Source organism: Octodon degus, unplaced genomic scaffold (genome assembly GCF_000260255.1).
Source record: "Octodon degus isolate 3935 unplaced genomic scaffold, OctDeg1.0 scaffold00015, whole genome shotgun sequence".
In the NCBI taxonomy this organism is placed as follows: domain Eukaryota; kingdom Metazoa; phylum Chordata; class Mammalia; order Rodentia; family Octodontidae; genus Octodon; species Octodon degus.
The window spans coordinates 6,124,493-6,142,320 of NW_004524591.1; the positions used below are offsets into that span (position 1 = coordinate 6,124,493).

Below are 17,828 nucleotides of genomic sequence, written 5' to 3' on the forward strand. Positions count from 1 at the left end.
TCCACAAGTCCAAGGGATCCCCAATTATTTATCTTAACAGTTACTTTAGATGATTCATGAGATCAAAATATGGCAATTAATGCTTTTAAGCTATACATATTATCTTTAGCCAAGGAAAATTTTTAATGTACACAGACAATACACATTGCATTTAAAAAACCTCTTATTAACATATTAGCTTGATTGGATAACAATCTGTATAGAAGTATGCCAACAACTTTAAAGATACCTTTACTTTTTTTTTTTTTTTGTATTTTTAGGGAAGGGCCTACAGGGTGTTCAGGGTCTCACTACTAGATCGGATTCATAGTGATCCGCCTGTTTACAGCCTCCCAAGAGCTGGGATTACAGGCATGTGCCACCATGCCCAGTCTAAAATACCTTTACTTTTACCAATGAATTTAATTATTCAGGTGTTAAGCCGCATAAACAATGAACATTTGGGTTGAATCCTGTGGGCCTATTTATCTGTATGCCAGCTTATGTAGCATTCTTGGAGGATAATATATACCTGAAAGCTAATACTCAGAAACATACACATTAGCCTAGTCACACATAACCTGTGTTATCATACTTTACTGTCATCATCTATAAGCCTCATGGAAGTCTATAGATTACCAGCTTTTGTACCCTCTAATTTTGTGAGTGGATCTGGCTTCCCTGAAAACCTATACAACCAGTTCTGGGGGAAAGCCTCAAAACTAAAAGGGAAAGATGAAATTAATAATAAGCTAAAAAAAACTTTAATGAAGCAGCTGCAGGTACCGTAACTACTTATTAAACCAATTTAATAGGTAGACATGCCAGCGAGAAACATAGACCACACAAAACAATTACTTATAAATCAGACTGCACTCTTAGATGTATTGGCCAAGTTAAACTACAATAATCCTTTATAGTTGGGGTTTAGTAACTAGACTGGTCAGAACTTTCCTGAGCATACTGTAGCATTTTCTAGGTGAATTCTCAGAGAGGTCTCTTGTAATAAGTTAACATCAAGGCTGGTGGGAACCATAAGGGGGAGGCAGTACTCCTCTACATCCTTGAAGGCAAGGGTGTAAGAAGGGACTTGGGCTTATGGCCTACCTTAATCTTTGGTATAGTGGCTACCACCATGTAGCTCAGCAGGGAGTCAGATCAGTCACTACTGTAAATTCCTCTTTGACAGTCACAGCTTTTTCTTATGTCAATGTTCTCTCTATACCGTTAAAGGCATAGCGTTATACTTTATATATGTTTGTTTGGCAACCATTTTTTCATCTCCCTGGAGTCCTCAGGCCAGGTATGGCTGTGGAAAACACCCAGTGCCTGGAGTTCAAAGAAGCTCTTAAATATGTATTCCACATCGGTCTTTCTAGTACAGATAAGCAGCAGGGGAGAGAAGGTGTCCCAGCCACTACGTGGCTCTGTCTTTCCCTAAGCCTGGTCCTGCCCAGTGGCAGCAGCAGGGAGATGGAGGCAATCAAGAACGAGACCAGGTGGAACTGCTGCTCTAACTGTGCCTGCATTCCATTTTATCACATTCCCTGGATTCACACTGGCTACAGGCTTCTCTTTTCTCAGCCCTCAGTGTTTCTCTGGGTATAAAACTTGGTTGCTGGCCTCATGACATGTTCTGGAGAGAAAATGTGGCAAGAGAGATACAATTCTTGGCTCTCCTAATACCTGTTTTGTCTAAAACTGCCATCAAACTCATAAGGACCCCTAAGGCTGCTTTCTGTTCTATGTACAGTCATCTGTGCTTTGATGGTCCTGTCTTAAAATCTAGCCAGCCCACCCCACCCAAGCGCATTCCTGGGCAGCGGGGAGAAGAGTGCAGATATTTCCAGCTCCCGGCCCTCTTCCAAGGCAGAAAGACACACAAATTGGCACTAAAACTTTCTCATTCTTTTTTTTTTTTTTTTTTGAGTGTTTGAAGATTAAATCTAGACCAGATTTTAAATGAGGCCCAGGAGTAAGTCAGAGGAAATAGGAAATGCAAAACATGGGTTGGGTGGCAATGTTTCATCCACCCACACGAAGTCATGCAGGGTGACAAACTCTCACCCCTGGGGACAGGAGATGCACACTTCCTTTGAAACATCCTCCAGAGTGGTTCTCTAACTCGTGAAAGCAAAGGTCAGCTTCATTCTAGAGTCATGCAACAGCTAGCAAGGGATAGGTCTGGACCAAGCACTGAATGGTCACAGGGAGGAGGATACTGGTCATCCCAGAGAAATGGAAAGCCAGGTCACTAGGGTCCTGGAACCCAGCAGCCACAGGGAAGGGAGCCACAGGGAAGATTCAGCTCGGAGGAGGTGCTGATGCCAATTGTGTTATTTCTTGGTGGAAGGGCGGAGGAGAATGGAAGGCGTCAAAACTTCACCAATGGGGGAGAAACGGAAGGCAATCCAGTAAAAACAAAGCAAACAAACCCAGCATAAACCTCTGAAGGTAATCATGGTGGAATGGAGAAAAGAAGGAGAAAAGATAAATGCTTCCATTTCTTACCTCTTTTGAATCTTGTTTCACTGAATTTAAAGCCCAGACAAACTGCCAATGAAACACATAAATAATAAAAGAAAACATATATATATATATATATATATATATATATATATATATACAATTTTGCATAAACCCAGGTTTTTTGTCTACAAAAACTTTTTAATCTTTTGTTTATTTATTTATTTCTTTGGTACAGGGTCTCACTACACAGCTCAGACTCATGGTGATCCTCCTGTCTCAGCCTCCACGGTGCCGAGACTACAGATGTGTGCCACGATACTCCCAGGGTTCTGGGAGCAGCACAGTATGTGGTACAAGGGATCGAATCTGGGTCCTTGCACTTGCCAGGCAGGCACTTAAACCACTGAGCTATCTCCCCAGCTCTGTCTACCAAAATTGAAGAATAAATTTCAGGGCTAAGGGAGGGGCTTAGAAGAGTATGTATAAGAAATAAGAAGAAAAAGCTCTTGGTATATACCCGCCACAAAGGGAAGAAGTCCAACGTACTCTTTTGCGTTTTGTTTTATTTTAGCCTTATATAGATAGACAGAGCATGGGTATCTGCTTACAGATGAGTTCAAGGGCTCAGAGAGAACCTGGTTATCTTGCATTTCTAATGTTTTCTCTGGCATGATGTACAGAGGTGCTGTGGACTAATTTAGCATACCTCTTCCTTGGGCACAAAGGTTCTTGCCATATATATATATATATATATATATATTGAAATGGGTTTGTTTTTGTTTGTTTGTTTTTTTGGTGGAACCAGGGATTGAACTCAGGCCTTTGTGCTTGCCAGGGAAGCGCTTATTCTACTGAGCCATCTTCCCAGGCCCCTCATTATATTTTTTAGCTGCCTTCTTATGTTCATCATTGTGTGTCTGTTTGGTTTAGCTACTTGGATTAGCTCTGAATTTAAGTGGGCTATTCTATTTTTTTTTAATCTGGCTCTATTCTTCGATCTCTTGACTGCCTATACATAACTAAGCTACTAATCCATAAAAAGACAAATGGACTACTTGCAATGAAACATGAATAAATTTTTAAAATCTTTACCAGCAGCCTCAGAGTGAGAATCCTAGATTTCCATTACATTGGCTCTTCCCTCCAAACAAGACTGAGCTGTCAGTACTGTGCCCTTTGGAGGCGCAGTGTCACAGAGATGAGCCCAGGAGGCCAAGGCTCAGCTGCTCACCAAAATGGAAAATAAGGTTGACAACTCAACCAATGGCCATTCACCGCAGAGGATCAGCATAACCCTGCGAAGGACACAATGAAGAGAAAATTTAAGTTATAAACTGGTGGATCAAAAGTTCAGGAAGCCACATCTTGAAATCTCTGAGAGAGTTAAAAGTTACACATGAAGCTTAGCTGCTTGGATTAGCTCTGAAATCTCTGACTGTAGCTTTAACACGAAGCTCACCCAGAAAAGTGAGTGCCGAGTACAGTGCTGCATATGCAGGAATCCTGAGGCCAGTGGGCGGTCTGGAGATTGGGTGGCACAGAGCTGTAGAACTGGGAGGGTTGTGCAGACTCCAAAGAGTTCGTGGTGGCAAAATGGACAGTAAATAGAGCGATCATGTTGTAGAACTATCCAGGACTTTGAGATTTGTATTATATTAATGAATCTGTCCCAAATCCCAAGGCAAAACTCACCATAACTAAGAGAAAATTTCAGAGTTGGTTAAGTATTAAGGCATTTTTTTTCTAAATTGCTTGAAAACCAATTATAGCATTGTTCCATTGTTTTTAAATGCAGAATAATCATTTGAAAAATACTAATTTAGAATTTTTTTGTTTTAGATTTTGCATTTGCAGATAATGTAGACAAGTAAGTGTTTTTAGAAATCTTTACTTTTATTAGATTATTTCATAACTGCTTTAATCCTTAAATTATTACTGCTTTCTAAAACAGATTTTAATTACAAAATGACTAGCTCTTCAACAAATGAGAAAACAGCTATGTTTCCATTATGAATGAATTCCAACTATTTATTTATTACATTTGATATCTTCAAGGTTTTCATATGATAATTATGATTTAAAATAAATGACAAGGTGATTTAATGCATATAGAAACTTAATAATTATTAGCAGTTCCAAACAAGGGACTTTGTTTACTTTTCCTCTAAATATATTCAGTGAGTGCAATTATTATGTAGATTAGTATTTTAGATTCACTAAAATTTGCATTTCAGAAGCAAACACTTCATTAACTATGAGGGTACATCAAAATCATGAATACTGATTAAGTTGAAAATCATTTTAGTAGTTGAATTTTTCAACGTTCTTTGATTTACCATTGAAAAATATTATCATGCAAATTTATAAAATATAACATAAACAATAACTTGGTAATATACTAATTATATTAATATACATGATAGAAAAAATGATTTTAGTCATCTCATTTAACATCATTTCCAAAAGTATATGTGTGTAAGACCAAAACTATAACAGATCCCCAAATATATCGATACTCTGTTTTAGACATAAACCATATATACAATAGTCACTTAGCCCAAAAGTCTTTTGTCAGTAGAGCCTATAAATTATTTGATAGTGATGCTATACTACAAACAACACAGGGAATACAGCATTTATTTAAATAAAATTTGAGGTTGGTCAAATTGATTTTCTTTCCTGACATAACTGCTACCCCCGCAGAACTGTATTCGATGACCCTGAGGATGCTGTTTTTGTGAGGTCCTTGAAGAGATCAGTGATGACCATGACCTCCATGAACTGGGACACAGTTCCCACTCGAGAGGAGAAATACCTTCAGGACAAAGGCACAGAAACTGCTGAAATGCTCACAGTTACACTGAGATAAGCCCCTGGCATCTCCACAAATCCTAGTGGCATTCAGTTGTACATTAAACTTCCCTGTGACTTAGCATATTATGTATTTTGCTATGGTTTGAATCTTTTAAACATACTTAGAAACATCAATAATGAAAAAAAACTCCTATAGTGTAGGCTTTATAAGGTTTTTGTTGAAGTTAACATGTACATAACAATGTATGAAGGTAGTAAGTGTTCAATCTAAGGAATTTTCAAAAGACGAATAGGGTCATTTGTTCCTGAAAAGGGTACCTCTGACCAAGAAATAGAACATTAGAGCACTCATTCCTGTTACTGGTGACAGCTCTTCCAAAATAATCACTGTGAGGATTCTCGGGAATAAGTTAATCATGTCTAATGGTGAAAGGCATATGCGTGGAATCAGTGAATAAATGAACATTTTATGTCTGCTTTGTTTCTCTCGTCATTAGAAGACTTATCCATGTTCTTGCTAGGAGCAAGGATTCTGTCATTCTCAGGGCTGTATAGTAGTCTACCACAATTTATATTTACCCAGAGTCTTGATTTTCATTGCTTCTGGAGTCATTTTTCAGTTCTGGGCTTGGGCCAGTGATCTGCACATGGCCTACCCAGACACGGGATGCCAAAGGATAAAGGAAGCCAGATGAGCTGCTGACAAGCACCTGAGGGAAAAACTTAAGACATTAAGGTGATTCATATGTCCTGCTGGTTGCCCCCAATTAAGGGCCGGATTGAACTCTCACGCCAGGCAGAGTGACATTTCTGTCTATCCCATCTGTGCTCTGGAGCACAGACACACTATACATTGGGATGACATCAAAATAGGCAAGAGATGAAAGCTTAGAAAGCATAATTCATCAGCAAGAATCAGCGGAAGCCTTGCACCTGTGGGTATTTAGGATTCCGAGCATGACCAGTCTATGAATTTATGTGAGTGACTGTGTAAGAGGTGAGGAAAGGAATCACCACCTTCCCTTCCTCTGCATCCTGGGTCACTAACTGCCACGTAGTTGTGACACTCACATAATCCCAGGAATAGAGGTCCCTATTCTGGGGCACTGAAGCCTCAGACTTTGTGTCAAATGCCAGTTAAATTTCAGAAGACTGAAACCCTGGGTGAAAGCTTCCCTCTACTCTCAGGCCAAATGAACCCCATAGCACAGCAACCAGCTGAAGCTGCTCCTCAACTTGTGGGCTGCAGAAACTGTGAGGAGCACTGATTTTCATTATGAATTTTGAGGAAGATTTGCTACATAACAACAGACAAGTGACACACAACTCAGACTGATCGATGGTGTTTTATGGAATCTCTTGCAAGCTCAACAAGGAGAGTCAGGGCACTGTTTCCCAGGGCTCCTGAGCAAGACCACACCACCTGGGGCAGAGAACTTGTCACTGTTTAAGCAGCAGTTCTAGACACGCTACTGCACCGATCCTACTGAGGACAGCCAACTACTGGCCAGGTAACTGACCAGCAACTTACCATGAGCTGAGTGCCAGCCCGGGGACATCAGTCACACCGGGCGGCCACAATCCCCTTGATGAGGAAAAGGCATCTTTGGGATCAGAGTTAAGCTAGCCCATGAATTGCAAGCAGTATATTGTAATTAGACTAATGAGTTAAGGATGAGATTTTATAATCTCAAGGTTACCTACTAAAAGAAAAAAATGTGTAGTCGTTATTTTGTGTTTATTCACACAGTCACTAAAATGAATGAAAAATTTGCTTTAATTTGGAAAAAAGTCAAAGATTATATTTATTCTTCACTTTAGAGAACAGAACCATGCTCCACTTACATGCCTTACAGCGCATTCTTCAGTACTGGATGTTTTTATTCAATAATGAACAACTGATTATGACTAGGAAAACACTAAATCCCATTTCAGGGGACACACAAACTAGAAGATACAACCCAAAAGTTACCTAAAACTCTTCCAAAATGTAACAAACTATTTAAATGAGAGGGCATTCTTTTTTTTATTTATTTTTGCGAAGCCAGGGATTGAACTCAGGCCCTTGCACTTGCCAGGCAAGCACCTATTCAAATGAGCTATTTCCCCGGCCCGGAGAGGGCATTCTTAACTAGGTTCTTTGCTTTAATTGACACACACTCAAAGTGGCTGAAGTGAAGGTTTATTTTAGGACCCACTGCTAGGTCTCATGACTAGAAAACAGAATCCTCATATACAGAGGATTCTGGCTAAAATCTGGGCTTCTAGAATCTGACACACCTAGCTTCTTATTACTTACTTTTTACTACTGTTGTTATTTGAAAAAGTTCACCACTCTGGGCTTCAGTTTCCTCTTGTCCAATATTAGCAGAGACTGCACAAGTCTGAGATTGAGATAATGCACATAAAGTGCAAGGTACAGCGGCCTTCTCAAAGTATTCAATATATGTTAGCTATTGCATCTATTGTATCCTAAGGTGTCTATACCCTTTAGAGACTGAACTTACATGGACTAAATGTCAGTGTGCCCTCCAACTTAATATACTAATATCTAATTCCCATGAAGGATCCTTGGGAGGTAGCCGGGTCATGAATGTAGAACCCTCAGTCCATTTTAAAGGGCCAGAGAGTAGATGGATCTTTTGTAATGTGAGGCTACAATCAGACGTCTCCCTTGACTTGGGAAGAGCTCTCTTACCAGGACCGCGATCCTGCTGGCATCCTGACCTTGGACTTTGGCTTCTACTACTGAGAAGAATTTCTTGAGGATACCTCCTAGTGTATGATCACTTTTAATAGTAAATCAAGCTAAGATGCCTGATGTATTAGCATAATTAGGAAAATACCACACATAGATGCAGCCATGCAAATGTAGATTTATTTTTAGGGCACTAGCCCTGTCACTGTGTGGGCTGGTGAGCTCCGTTTCTGGGCAGGCTACATTCTCTCATCTTCCTGATTCTTCCTTACATGCATACATCGACTTTCTCTACAAACCCTGTCTCCCCATGAGAAAATTCAGTGTCAGGAGTAGGCTGAGAAATTCTGTGGGTGATTTCGTTTGAACTCATCATTATGCCAAGACTCCCTTGGCAAAATAAATGTATGCATCAAAGACGTTTGTCTTCTATATAGACAAACATTCACCTTCTGGAATTATTCGTCTTCCCGGGCCTCTCTTCCATCCACACAGCTTTTACTTACGTTCTCTGACCCGTAATGACTGTGTCTGTGTGCGTGTGCACGGCCGTCATGATTCTCCCTTGGCTCATCTCATTCTTTGCCACACAAGGAGCTGGGCTCTGGTAGACTAGCCAGGGACCCTGGGCTCTGGATGATGGTACTTGGAGAGTTCTCTGGGTATTCTTTTTTGCCTTATTTATTCCAGCTTTGGAGACAGAGTAGCCTGCAATATGGAAAAGCCAGGATCTACGGACAAGCCTGCCAGTCTGCTAGCCCCCCGTGGACTGCACCCTCAGGGCTGCACCACCAGCTACCACCTGATCAGCACCACGAGGTGAGAGTGACAGTCACTTGGATCTGCAACTGGAGATATTAAAATAATGTTTACATTTTTCTCCATTATTTTCTACGTTTCCCTTTATTGATTATATTTTCTTATATGTGCCACCTCTTAACAAATTACGGAACAAGATGAGTCGTTTATAGGAGTAGATGTGACATTTAAAAATCAATACAAGAAACACTGAAAGCACAATCTTCAGACATCACACTCAATCTGTTTAAATATCACATAGGATAAAAACAGGGCTGAACGTTCTCTAGATGACAGTTACAAACCACAGTTGCTGGACAGGGAGAGTTCCATAAAAAGCTTACAGGAAGATAAAACCCTTTCAAATATAGTATGGCACATGGTCTCATAAGAAATATATATATATATATATATATATATATATATATAATATATGTATATATTCATCAAAACTGTGCAGGAATGTCCTAACACTCATGCTCAGCCCTAGCGATAGCACACCTTTGTTCCTTCCAAGGAAACTCACATTTCTGAAGGTACAACTGCTGCAGAGAACTTCACAGCAGCAACTATACATACAGCACTCAGACTACTCAGGACAATTTCTATATAAAACTATACCTGTGGAACAATGGTGAAGATTTTATTCAACATACAGCTTTTCTTCAATTCATTAAATCTCAGTAAGTGAAACTTCGCCATTATAAGTGCTATCACATGTATTTTAATCACATATAGGTATGATTTTTTTAACTACTTATTTCTGTGGTCATAGAAAATCTCTTTCACACCTTTTCTGCTTGTCCCTTTGTTCCCTTGAGTCTGTACTTCTTTCTTTCGCAGGATTTTTTCCTTCGAGAACAACTGTTGGGGAAGCAGCCTAAGAAAGGGAATAGAAATGTTTTTCCTGCATTTTGTAAGAAAGCGTGTGTGTATAGAAATGCTTGTGCAGTCACAGAACAGAACTCAGCAGATGAGGGCACGGCAGATGGCGCCCTGCGTGAAAGCCTGTTCCGTGAAACGTGCAGTCCCACCGCGCGCCAGGCAGGTGTAGCGAGGCAGGGAGAGTCCCGAGAGCCTGCCAGGGCGAGGACTGTCCCTGGTCCCTGCAAGTGCCCGCTGTGGCTTCTACTCCTCAGCGGCCTGTGGGCCTGCAGGGGTCTCCGGTGCACTTCCCAGCGCAGCCTCACTTCCCAAAGGCTCTTTCTCGCCTTCCACACAACCTTGGGCACTGCAGGCCTCCTGGGTGACACCTACTTCAGCCCCTGGTTGCTCTTCATAAGCACGACTAGCACTGACATCCAATTTGCCATCTGCTAAAAAGGAAAAAAACACAGGTATTTTATCCTGCCAATGTGCCAGACACTGTTACGTCTCCTATGCTTTAACTCATTCAAATGCCATTACGTAAGACAGATTATTACCATTCCTGTTTTACCAACAGGCAAATGTAGGATCGCTTGCTCCAAGCTTTACATCTTGGGAAACAGTGAATCAGCCCTGAACCCAGGACACACTCAGGCTTCACTCCAATGCCAGGCCTCTACATCAAGACCACCATCTGGGATGTGAAAAACTTTGCTTGAAGACCTGGTGGCCCTGAGAAGGACACGGCCTGTGCTGTCTCCTCACCTATGTCTTCTATAAAATGGCATCATTTATAGTACCAGAGCCTGTCCTATGTTTTGAAGAAAGGAAAGGGTGTTTGTAATGTTCAGGACAGCGTGTGATCCATGGCTGATGTGCCATGCGGACTCTCCATCCCAACAGTCTTACTCCTTTTTTCAGGACGGTGTGTTATGGTACAAGCAGCTGCCATTCTGTCCTGAGCACAGGTCAAAAGGCTTTAGTTCCGAAAACAGGAGAAGGCATAACAGCCAGAAAGCCCGATGACTCTCTTAATGAGGAACAGTTTAATTGGTCCAAATCATTCAACCACACCATGGGTGAATTCTCAACCAAGCTGTAAAGGAGGCAGGATCCCCAGAAGAGGGCAGGCGGAAGGGCTTTGGATCATCTGCTCTGTAATTTCTTCAACTCAGACACATTCTTCAAGAGCCCCAGGCACAACTGCTGGGGGGGGGCGGCTCTCTTCCCCAAGGTGAGAATCACCGCTGGAGCTCCTCACCGCTCCCTCCTGGAGAAGGAAGTCACCTAAGCCCACGGGGTCTCCCCACTCTGACATTTGTAGGGCTTGACTCTCTACTTCAGATCTGCAGTTTCATCTGCAACTCATAAATATGCTGTGTAATTTCATCTGTAGTTTTGAAATCTTAAGCAATTTAAAGGCTTCCAACATTAAACTCTTCTTTGGGTAGCTATTAAGGAAAATTTAATTACTTCCTCATTCAAAGACCTCAAAATCTGCATGAGCAGAATGCAAGTGCATATACCTAGTAAGATCCCCCTTCCCACATTCCAGGGTGGTCTCCTGAGTCAGAGTATAGAATGTGGAGTAAAGCACACTTCTCAGAGGTTTCCAGTGACATCCATGCTGATCGTATTCTATGCATTATCCCACGGACTCAGAGGACCCACTGCAGTGTGCTCCCTAGGTTAGTGACCCGGGCTCTGTTGGAATCACCTCACCTGCACCACAGCAGCACATGCAGGCTCAATCCCAGGACCACCTTCTCCTCACTCCCAGTGGGTAGAATTATATACGTACTGTTCTCCTTATGACTCTTTGCTTTGGCAGCCTCCAACTGCTGCTTCTCATAAACCTCCTTCAGATTCTTACAGATTTTCTTATGCGTAAACCAGTGTGTTTTTTGGCAAGTTTGGTCACAATATATTACCTGTAAGGAATCATAAGTTTATTTTCATTTCAAGAACTTTGGTTGCAGATTTGCCAACTCTGACATTAAGCCAAATGTTATAAAAATGTTAAAATTTTTGTACTTATAAGTCATGCTGTGTGGTTGTGTACTGATTTGGGTTTTTAAGCTTTAGCTTATATTTTAAAATAATAAATATACAATAAAATAGTCTACCAAGGACTCTAACAAATGGCTTAGAACCTCTTATGAGCCAGAATTGGATCAGGCAGGTAACAAGGAAGACACAGCTGTCCCCCAAGAAACAAATGTGGAAAAAGACTAGGATGAGGTAGAACAGAGGAGACAGACATCTAACTCATGGCTTGTTACTGACTCTGCAGTGCTGGGAAATGGACGCAGGGCCTCACGCACCGTAGGCAAGTCCTATAACCCTGAGCCATTCCCTTAGCTCTTTTTATGTTTTATTATAAGGTGGAGTCTAAGTTACACAGGTTGGCTTTGAATTTGCAAGCGTCCTGCCTCAGGGCAACACTCCAGTGGGCTAATAGTATAGCTCAGGACAGAATATAAATTTTAGCACATTGTGGGTAGGATTTTGGAGCAACACTCAAGTGGGAAGAGGCAGTGACACTCAGCTAGAGGACTCAGAACAGGCAGAAAAACGGGCAGAAGCGCTCCAGGTGGAAGCACTGTCTCTGAACAAGATATGGGAGCAGAAAGGTGCATGGCATGGACGAGGAGGGCAATCAACACTTATAATAAATAAATTTATATTTTTGTAAGTGGGAGTGGTAAAGAAATGTGAATAAAACTCCTTAAATACATGCCAAGCTTAGACAATATATATCGCACCATATATGTGTGCATGTGTGTGCATGTGTGTTTATGTGTGTGTATGCGTCTGTGCACATATATAATCACTTGGGCTAGGGACCGTATTACTGGCTCCAAATCTCCACTCATTGATGCATTCACACACTTTCCCATGTGAATTTGGTGTTTTGCACTGAAGAGATCTGACTTTCAGTTTGGCCACCTGACTCGCGACAGCAACAGGATGTGGTGGCATGGTGGTTACAGGGCAAGGCCTCAAGTGCCCTGTGTGCTTCCGCCTGCCGACTTGTCCCTCTACCGCTGTCACAGCTGCCCAACTGCCTGAGCCGAGGCCAGCCAAGCACAAATACAGAAAGAAAGACTGTTGTCTTCAGCACAGCTTTGAGAGTGTTAACACATGCGGCAGTAATAAACCAACATAGACGTTCTTGGTTAGTCCCATGACTCTAGCCCCATTTCCCACAAGAGACTGAGGTCTAGAGAAGTGAGAAATGGAAAGAAAAAATGCAGCAGATGTAAAGGATGGCAGATTGTGAGGGTTTCACTCAACCTGAAGAATTTCAAAATTAAAATCAATAGATTAACGCTACCTGTGGGACAAAGGAATGTACAGATACAGGCATGTGTGCAACATGTGGAGATGGGAAGATGAACACAGTAAGCTATGCCTTTCACAAAATAATTCCAGCAGAGTGGGCAGTGTAATCTCTAACAGAGTTTGATGCCATTCAAAAGTTATAGTCTTAAAAGGCAGAGCTGATGACTAAAGTCAACAACCAAAGAACGGAGTGTGCATCTATCAGTTGTCCTAATCTACATTTTCATATCTGGCCCAGCTGCAGTCCTCTTGGTCTCCACTGTCTCTTGTTTTCGCATGTTCATCCAACATCTCTTCTTCTACTGGAGCAGACACACACTGGGTGTTATAGCTTAGATGTAAAATGCACCCCTTCCAATCCTCATGTGTGGAAGGTGGCTGGGTTTTGGGGCACCATGCTATCAGTGGATTCATGGACTGCTAAGGTAACTGAATGGCCATTAGAAGGCAGGGCCTGGCTGGAGTGCATCACGGGGCAGGGCTTGGATGTGCATTCTTGCCCACAGCTCCTCCCTCTCCTCCCTTCCTCCTGGTCCATGTGATGAACAGCTCTTCTCTGCCCTGTTGTGCCATCCTGCCGTGCATTTCTGCCTTGCAGCTGGCCAGTCATAGACTAAATGCACTGCAACTGACAGTAAAAGTAAGCGTCCCTCCCTTAAGTTGTGCATATCAGGTATTTTGTCCAAGCACAGGAGAGTAACTGGGAATCTGGAAAAGACCCAGAGCTACGCTTACCCTCCTGCTCTCTCAACTGCCTTTCAATGCTTTCACTATTAGAATGTATTTTAAAAATTAATATGACCTTTATGCTCACAGAATCTGAATACCCACTTGTCAGCTTGCATGCAATCGTAAGGAGGTGCCCGTGAAAGGCAAATCCCATTCTTACCATTTTGCACACGGAGCATCTTTTACTCGCTCCCTTTTCTCCACAGGTTGTACAAAATTCCACATCCACAAAGCCCACCTGGCCAGTGATGGCTTGGGTGAGGACAGAGAATGCAGTGGGATCTGAACCCTGGAGTGGGGAAGAAGGGAGGAAAACGCGCTGAAACCACCACGGGAGACTGCAGAGATGGCACTCGATGTGCACAGCAGTGTTCAGGAACAGTAACATGTTCTGTGAATTGACATCATGACAATATTCAGGGAATTATGGGATAATCATATAGCATGGCAGAAATGGTTAACTGCTTCAATTTATAGAAGTCTGGTGCCATTTAGGCATTTTAAAGAGCATATACTTTAAATTATTTATTAGACTTTGGTCTACAATTCAAATGGCTACATTACCACCTTTTATCATTGAGATGTTCCCTTTTAATAAAAACACATTCAAGTTGCATCAAAACATTAAGAAACACCATCAATGTGAAAAATACTATCATATGGCTATTGAGGTTAGAATAAGTTATTAAAGGAGATTTATAAAATTTTTATGACGTATAAGGATAGATACTTAGTTACCTGAGGCCATACTATTTAAACCTATCTGGAATAAGTAAAAATAATTATGGAATATACATTTTTCTTATCTATGCTTAACAGTTGTTTTAGGTTTTTCAAATTGACACTTAAATTCCCCAAATTTTGCCACTTTTCAAACTTTCATTTTCATTTATCTTTCTTCTTTTTCCTAAGCTTGTTTTTATATTATCTTACCAATTATAGACAATAGGGTTTTAGAAAATATCATCTGGGAATAATGTGCTGTGCTAATCAAGAAACTCAAGATAATCAAAGAAAATTCTCGAAAGATTCAAGAACTAAAATTTACTTTGACACTGTCACACTCCTGAATACGTGTAATAATGACAATAATAATTACTCTTCATAGTAAGGTGCTTAGGACTCTCTTAGACCTACGAGGGAGGGACCTTCTCCTAGTGATGAGGAAAATGAGGTGGAACGGAGCCTCGGAGAACAGCGGCGAGTCATTTTGTCAGGAGCGAAAGTCTACAACGATTGTGCTCAGATGCTGATAGGCCGCAAAAAACTTGCTTTAAAAAAAACCCCTCCAATCCAAACCTTCAACCCATACCCTTTAAAATAGAATATATATATTTTTTTCTTTTGTATTTTTTAGGAAAGGATCTACAGGGTCTCACTGTGTAGATCAGACTCACAGTGATCTTCCTGTTTACAGCCTCCCAAGGGCTGGGATTACAGGCCCGTGCTACCACACCCAGTCTCAACGACCACCTCAGGGCACCCTGGGGGCGGGGCCAGCACGGCAGGCCAGGGGATTGAACTCCCAGCCCCTGAGTCTGCCTAAGCAGGCACTGTAATCCGCTGAGCTATTTGGACAGCCCGACTAAAATGGAATATTTAAGGGAGTGGTCTAGACTGCATAGTCACAAACATTCCCAGGCAATTCAAGACATTAAAAGTTTGAGAATTACTAGTAATTAACACGTTAAATGCTTATTAATAAAAATAATGTGCATTATTTTGCCTAAATACTAGTATACCAGATCAGAGTCTGGCCCATCAATTGATAGAATGTGATACACTCAACAGTTATCACAATTATATTCTCATGCTCAAATATTTCTCACAGTACTGCCCAAAACATGGTTAGAATCTTTCCCACTACCAACTGTTTATGGGAGTATGGCACACTGATTTTTTTTTTTTCCAGTGCTAGGGATAGAAGTCAAGGCTTGCTTCTGTGTGCTAACCAAATACTCTACCACTCAGCTACACCCAGCCCAGAAGCTGAAATTAAAGGATACTGTGCTAGGACAGTGTTCATGTGAACTCTTGCTTCAGAAAAAAACTTAGCAGTGGCGCAGATGGCTAACCACACAGAGCCGTTTTCCCTGCTGTGTGAGAACTTTCTTGTCACACAGCAAGGGTGTCCCAGTGCCAGAGTTCCTCTTGTGGAGAGAAACGCAGCCTGCAAACAAACAGGGTGCTTTGTTCAGTGTATGCTATAAAATCAGGAAAAGGAGCTACTCTCTTGAAACTCATAATGCACTCTGGTGACGGACAGAGCAAAACATCTTGGAGGAACAACTCCAGGAGTGCTGCCTCACGAACTGGGTCCTTCCCATGCTCCCTGCCGAGCTTTGCAACCCTCAGAGCCTAGTCCCACACTAGGCAGAGTGGGTGCAGCATCCGCACCTCAGAGAGCAGCAGGGCGGACTCTCACAGCTGCCTGCCCCGAGAATGCTGTTATAGGCAAAGAGCAGTGCACTCCAGAGGCTGAAGAACCTATACGTAGTGTACAAAAACGTCTAAACTGCAAACAGGGGCCAACTGGGTCCCTCAACTGTAAGCACTCAAGATGTTTCCCAGAGCAGAATGTACAACTTTTTTTTTTGGATTTTAGGGAAGGGTATTCAGGGTCTCGCTACTAGATCAGACTCGTAGTGATCCATCTGTTTACAGCCTCCCAAGAGCTGGGATTACAGGCGTGCACCACCACGTCCAGTCTCAAGTGCGGGCTCAGTGTGCCCCAGGGGCTGGCTGGGATTGAACCCCTGATCCCTGCACCTGCTTGCAGATACTTTAATCCACTGAGTTATTCGGCCGGTCCTTGTATAACTCTTAATTAACAGAATTTTTGAAACAGAAGTCTTTCTAAACTGCATAAAATACAATCTTTACTATAAGCCTTTTCTCAATGAGTTGGACCATTAGGATAAACATCGTTCATTAGACTCCATAAACCTTACCACTACTCTGTCTCGGGCTAAGATGAACTGCTCGCGCCTGCTTTAAGTGTTTCTGAGAGCTCTGGGCTGGTCTTCTCAGTTTTTTTGCTTTCTCCCACTAAGGTGCTATGTGAGCTACCACTTGTGAGCACTGGGAACCCCCAAAGCAGTCACTGCTAGCTGCTTCGCTGACATCTGGCCCACTTCCTCACTACAAAAAGTATAATTGCACTCAGAGCAACAGGGACAACATAAGCCCCAAACGCTCATTTCCCCAGATCCTGCCTGTGCAGCTGACGGCGTCCGCTGTCCAGAGACATGCGCCAGAGCTTATGGTTTCCAGACTCCTTTGCTCTTCCTGCCTGCATGGATGGGAATGTGAGCCTACAGGGGTCATCATGTGCCTGCAGCCACAGGGCCCTCAGCAGGAGCACGAAAACCCACATGGCAAATGAATACCGGCTAAAGAGATGGGAAAACGTGTTGGTCCCTAATCCACTCTGAGCTGCTGTGCAGACCTGGTCTGTCTACCTTCGTGTGTCTGGGTGTATGTTCATACACAGGCCCATGTCTACTTACCTGACAGCTACCTGGAGCTTGACATACGCAGCCAAACCACACGTGTAGCTGAGAAATCACATATTTTTCTACCTTCCTACACTGTTCATTAAGTTGAGAGCTACAAAAACGTAAGAGGCTCACGAGAGGGGAAGAGATTAAGAAGAAAAGAGGTTCAGTAGGCAAATCTATCCCCACTTTCTTCCTAAATATTTTCTGAATAAAAAAGCTCAAGAGAACTTTAACAGTACATCAATGGTAGGTTAGGGAGATGGCTCAGTGGTATAAGCACCTGCCTGGCAGGTGCAAGGTCCTGAATTCAAGCCCTGGTACAAAAAAAAAAAAAAAAAAAATCAACAGGAAGTCAGTCTTACTGACAGAATGAACATAATAGGAGCCTTACGATTTCCACAGGAGCAATGCTTTGCACCAGCTGCTGCAGGAGGGTAGCTTCACAGTATGGGAATTTTCTGATGCTTTCTCTAATGATCTTTTCTTGGTATACCGGGAAGCCGTCAGAAGCTCGGCCTTTTAACAAGCTGAAAGATAGTTTTAAAGAGTAACTGAGGTTGACTCACCAAGCATTTCCTCCTAGCTAAACCCAGTAGCTTTTAGTAGTTTCTTCTTAAGATTTTTTTTTC

The 17,828-nt window shown here is 42.2% G+C and overlaps 2 protein-coding genes across 5 annotated transcripts in view; one reads left to right on the forward strand and one right to left on the reverse strand.

The window, feature by feature from the left end:
• The window catches only part of Lrrc72 (leucine rich repeat containing 72), a 62,415-nt gene extending 57,079 nt beyond the window's left edge, over window positions 1-5,336 (forward strand). The window contains exons 8-9 of the mRNA XM_004626551.2: window positions 4,288-4,315; window positions 5,152-5,336. Of these exons, the coding sequence (XP_004626608.1) occupies window positions 4,288-4,315; window positions 5,152-5,317 (194 nt within the window). The 3' untranslated portion in view covers window positions 5,318-5,336. The remainder of the gene's footprint in view (window positions 1-4,287; window positions 4,316-5,151) is intronic.
• Window positions 5,337-8,820: 3,484 nt separating this feature from the next.
• The window catches only part of Ankmy2 (ankyrin repeat and MYND domain containing 2), a 42,400-nt gene continuing 33,392 nt past the window's right edge, over window positions 8,821-17,828 (reverse strand). For 2 of the 4 annotated variants that reach the window (XM_023709902.1, XM_023709901.1), the window contains exons 7-10: window positions 17,591-17,726; window positions 13,860-13,988; window positions 11,427-11,556; window positions 8,834-10,074 (exon numbers count right to left, since the gene is read on the reverse strand). In XM_023709902.1, the coding sequence (XP_023565670.1) occupies window positions 9,887-10,074; window positions 11,427-11,556; window positions 13,860-13,988; window positions 17,591-17,726 (583 nt within the window). In that variant the 3' untranslated portion in view covers window positions 8,834-9,886. Of the gene's footprint in view, window positions 10,075-11,426; window positions 11,557-13,859; window positions 13,989-17,590; window positions 17,727-17,828 lie in introns of all 4 variants that reach the window. The other 2 variants (XM_023709900.1, XM_004626434.2) reach the window with 2 other exon arrangements.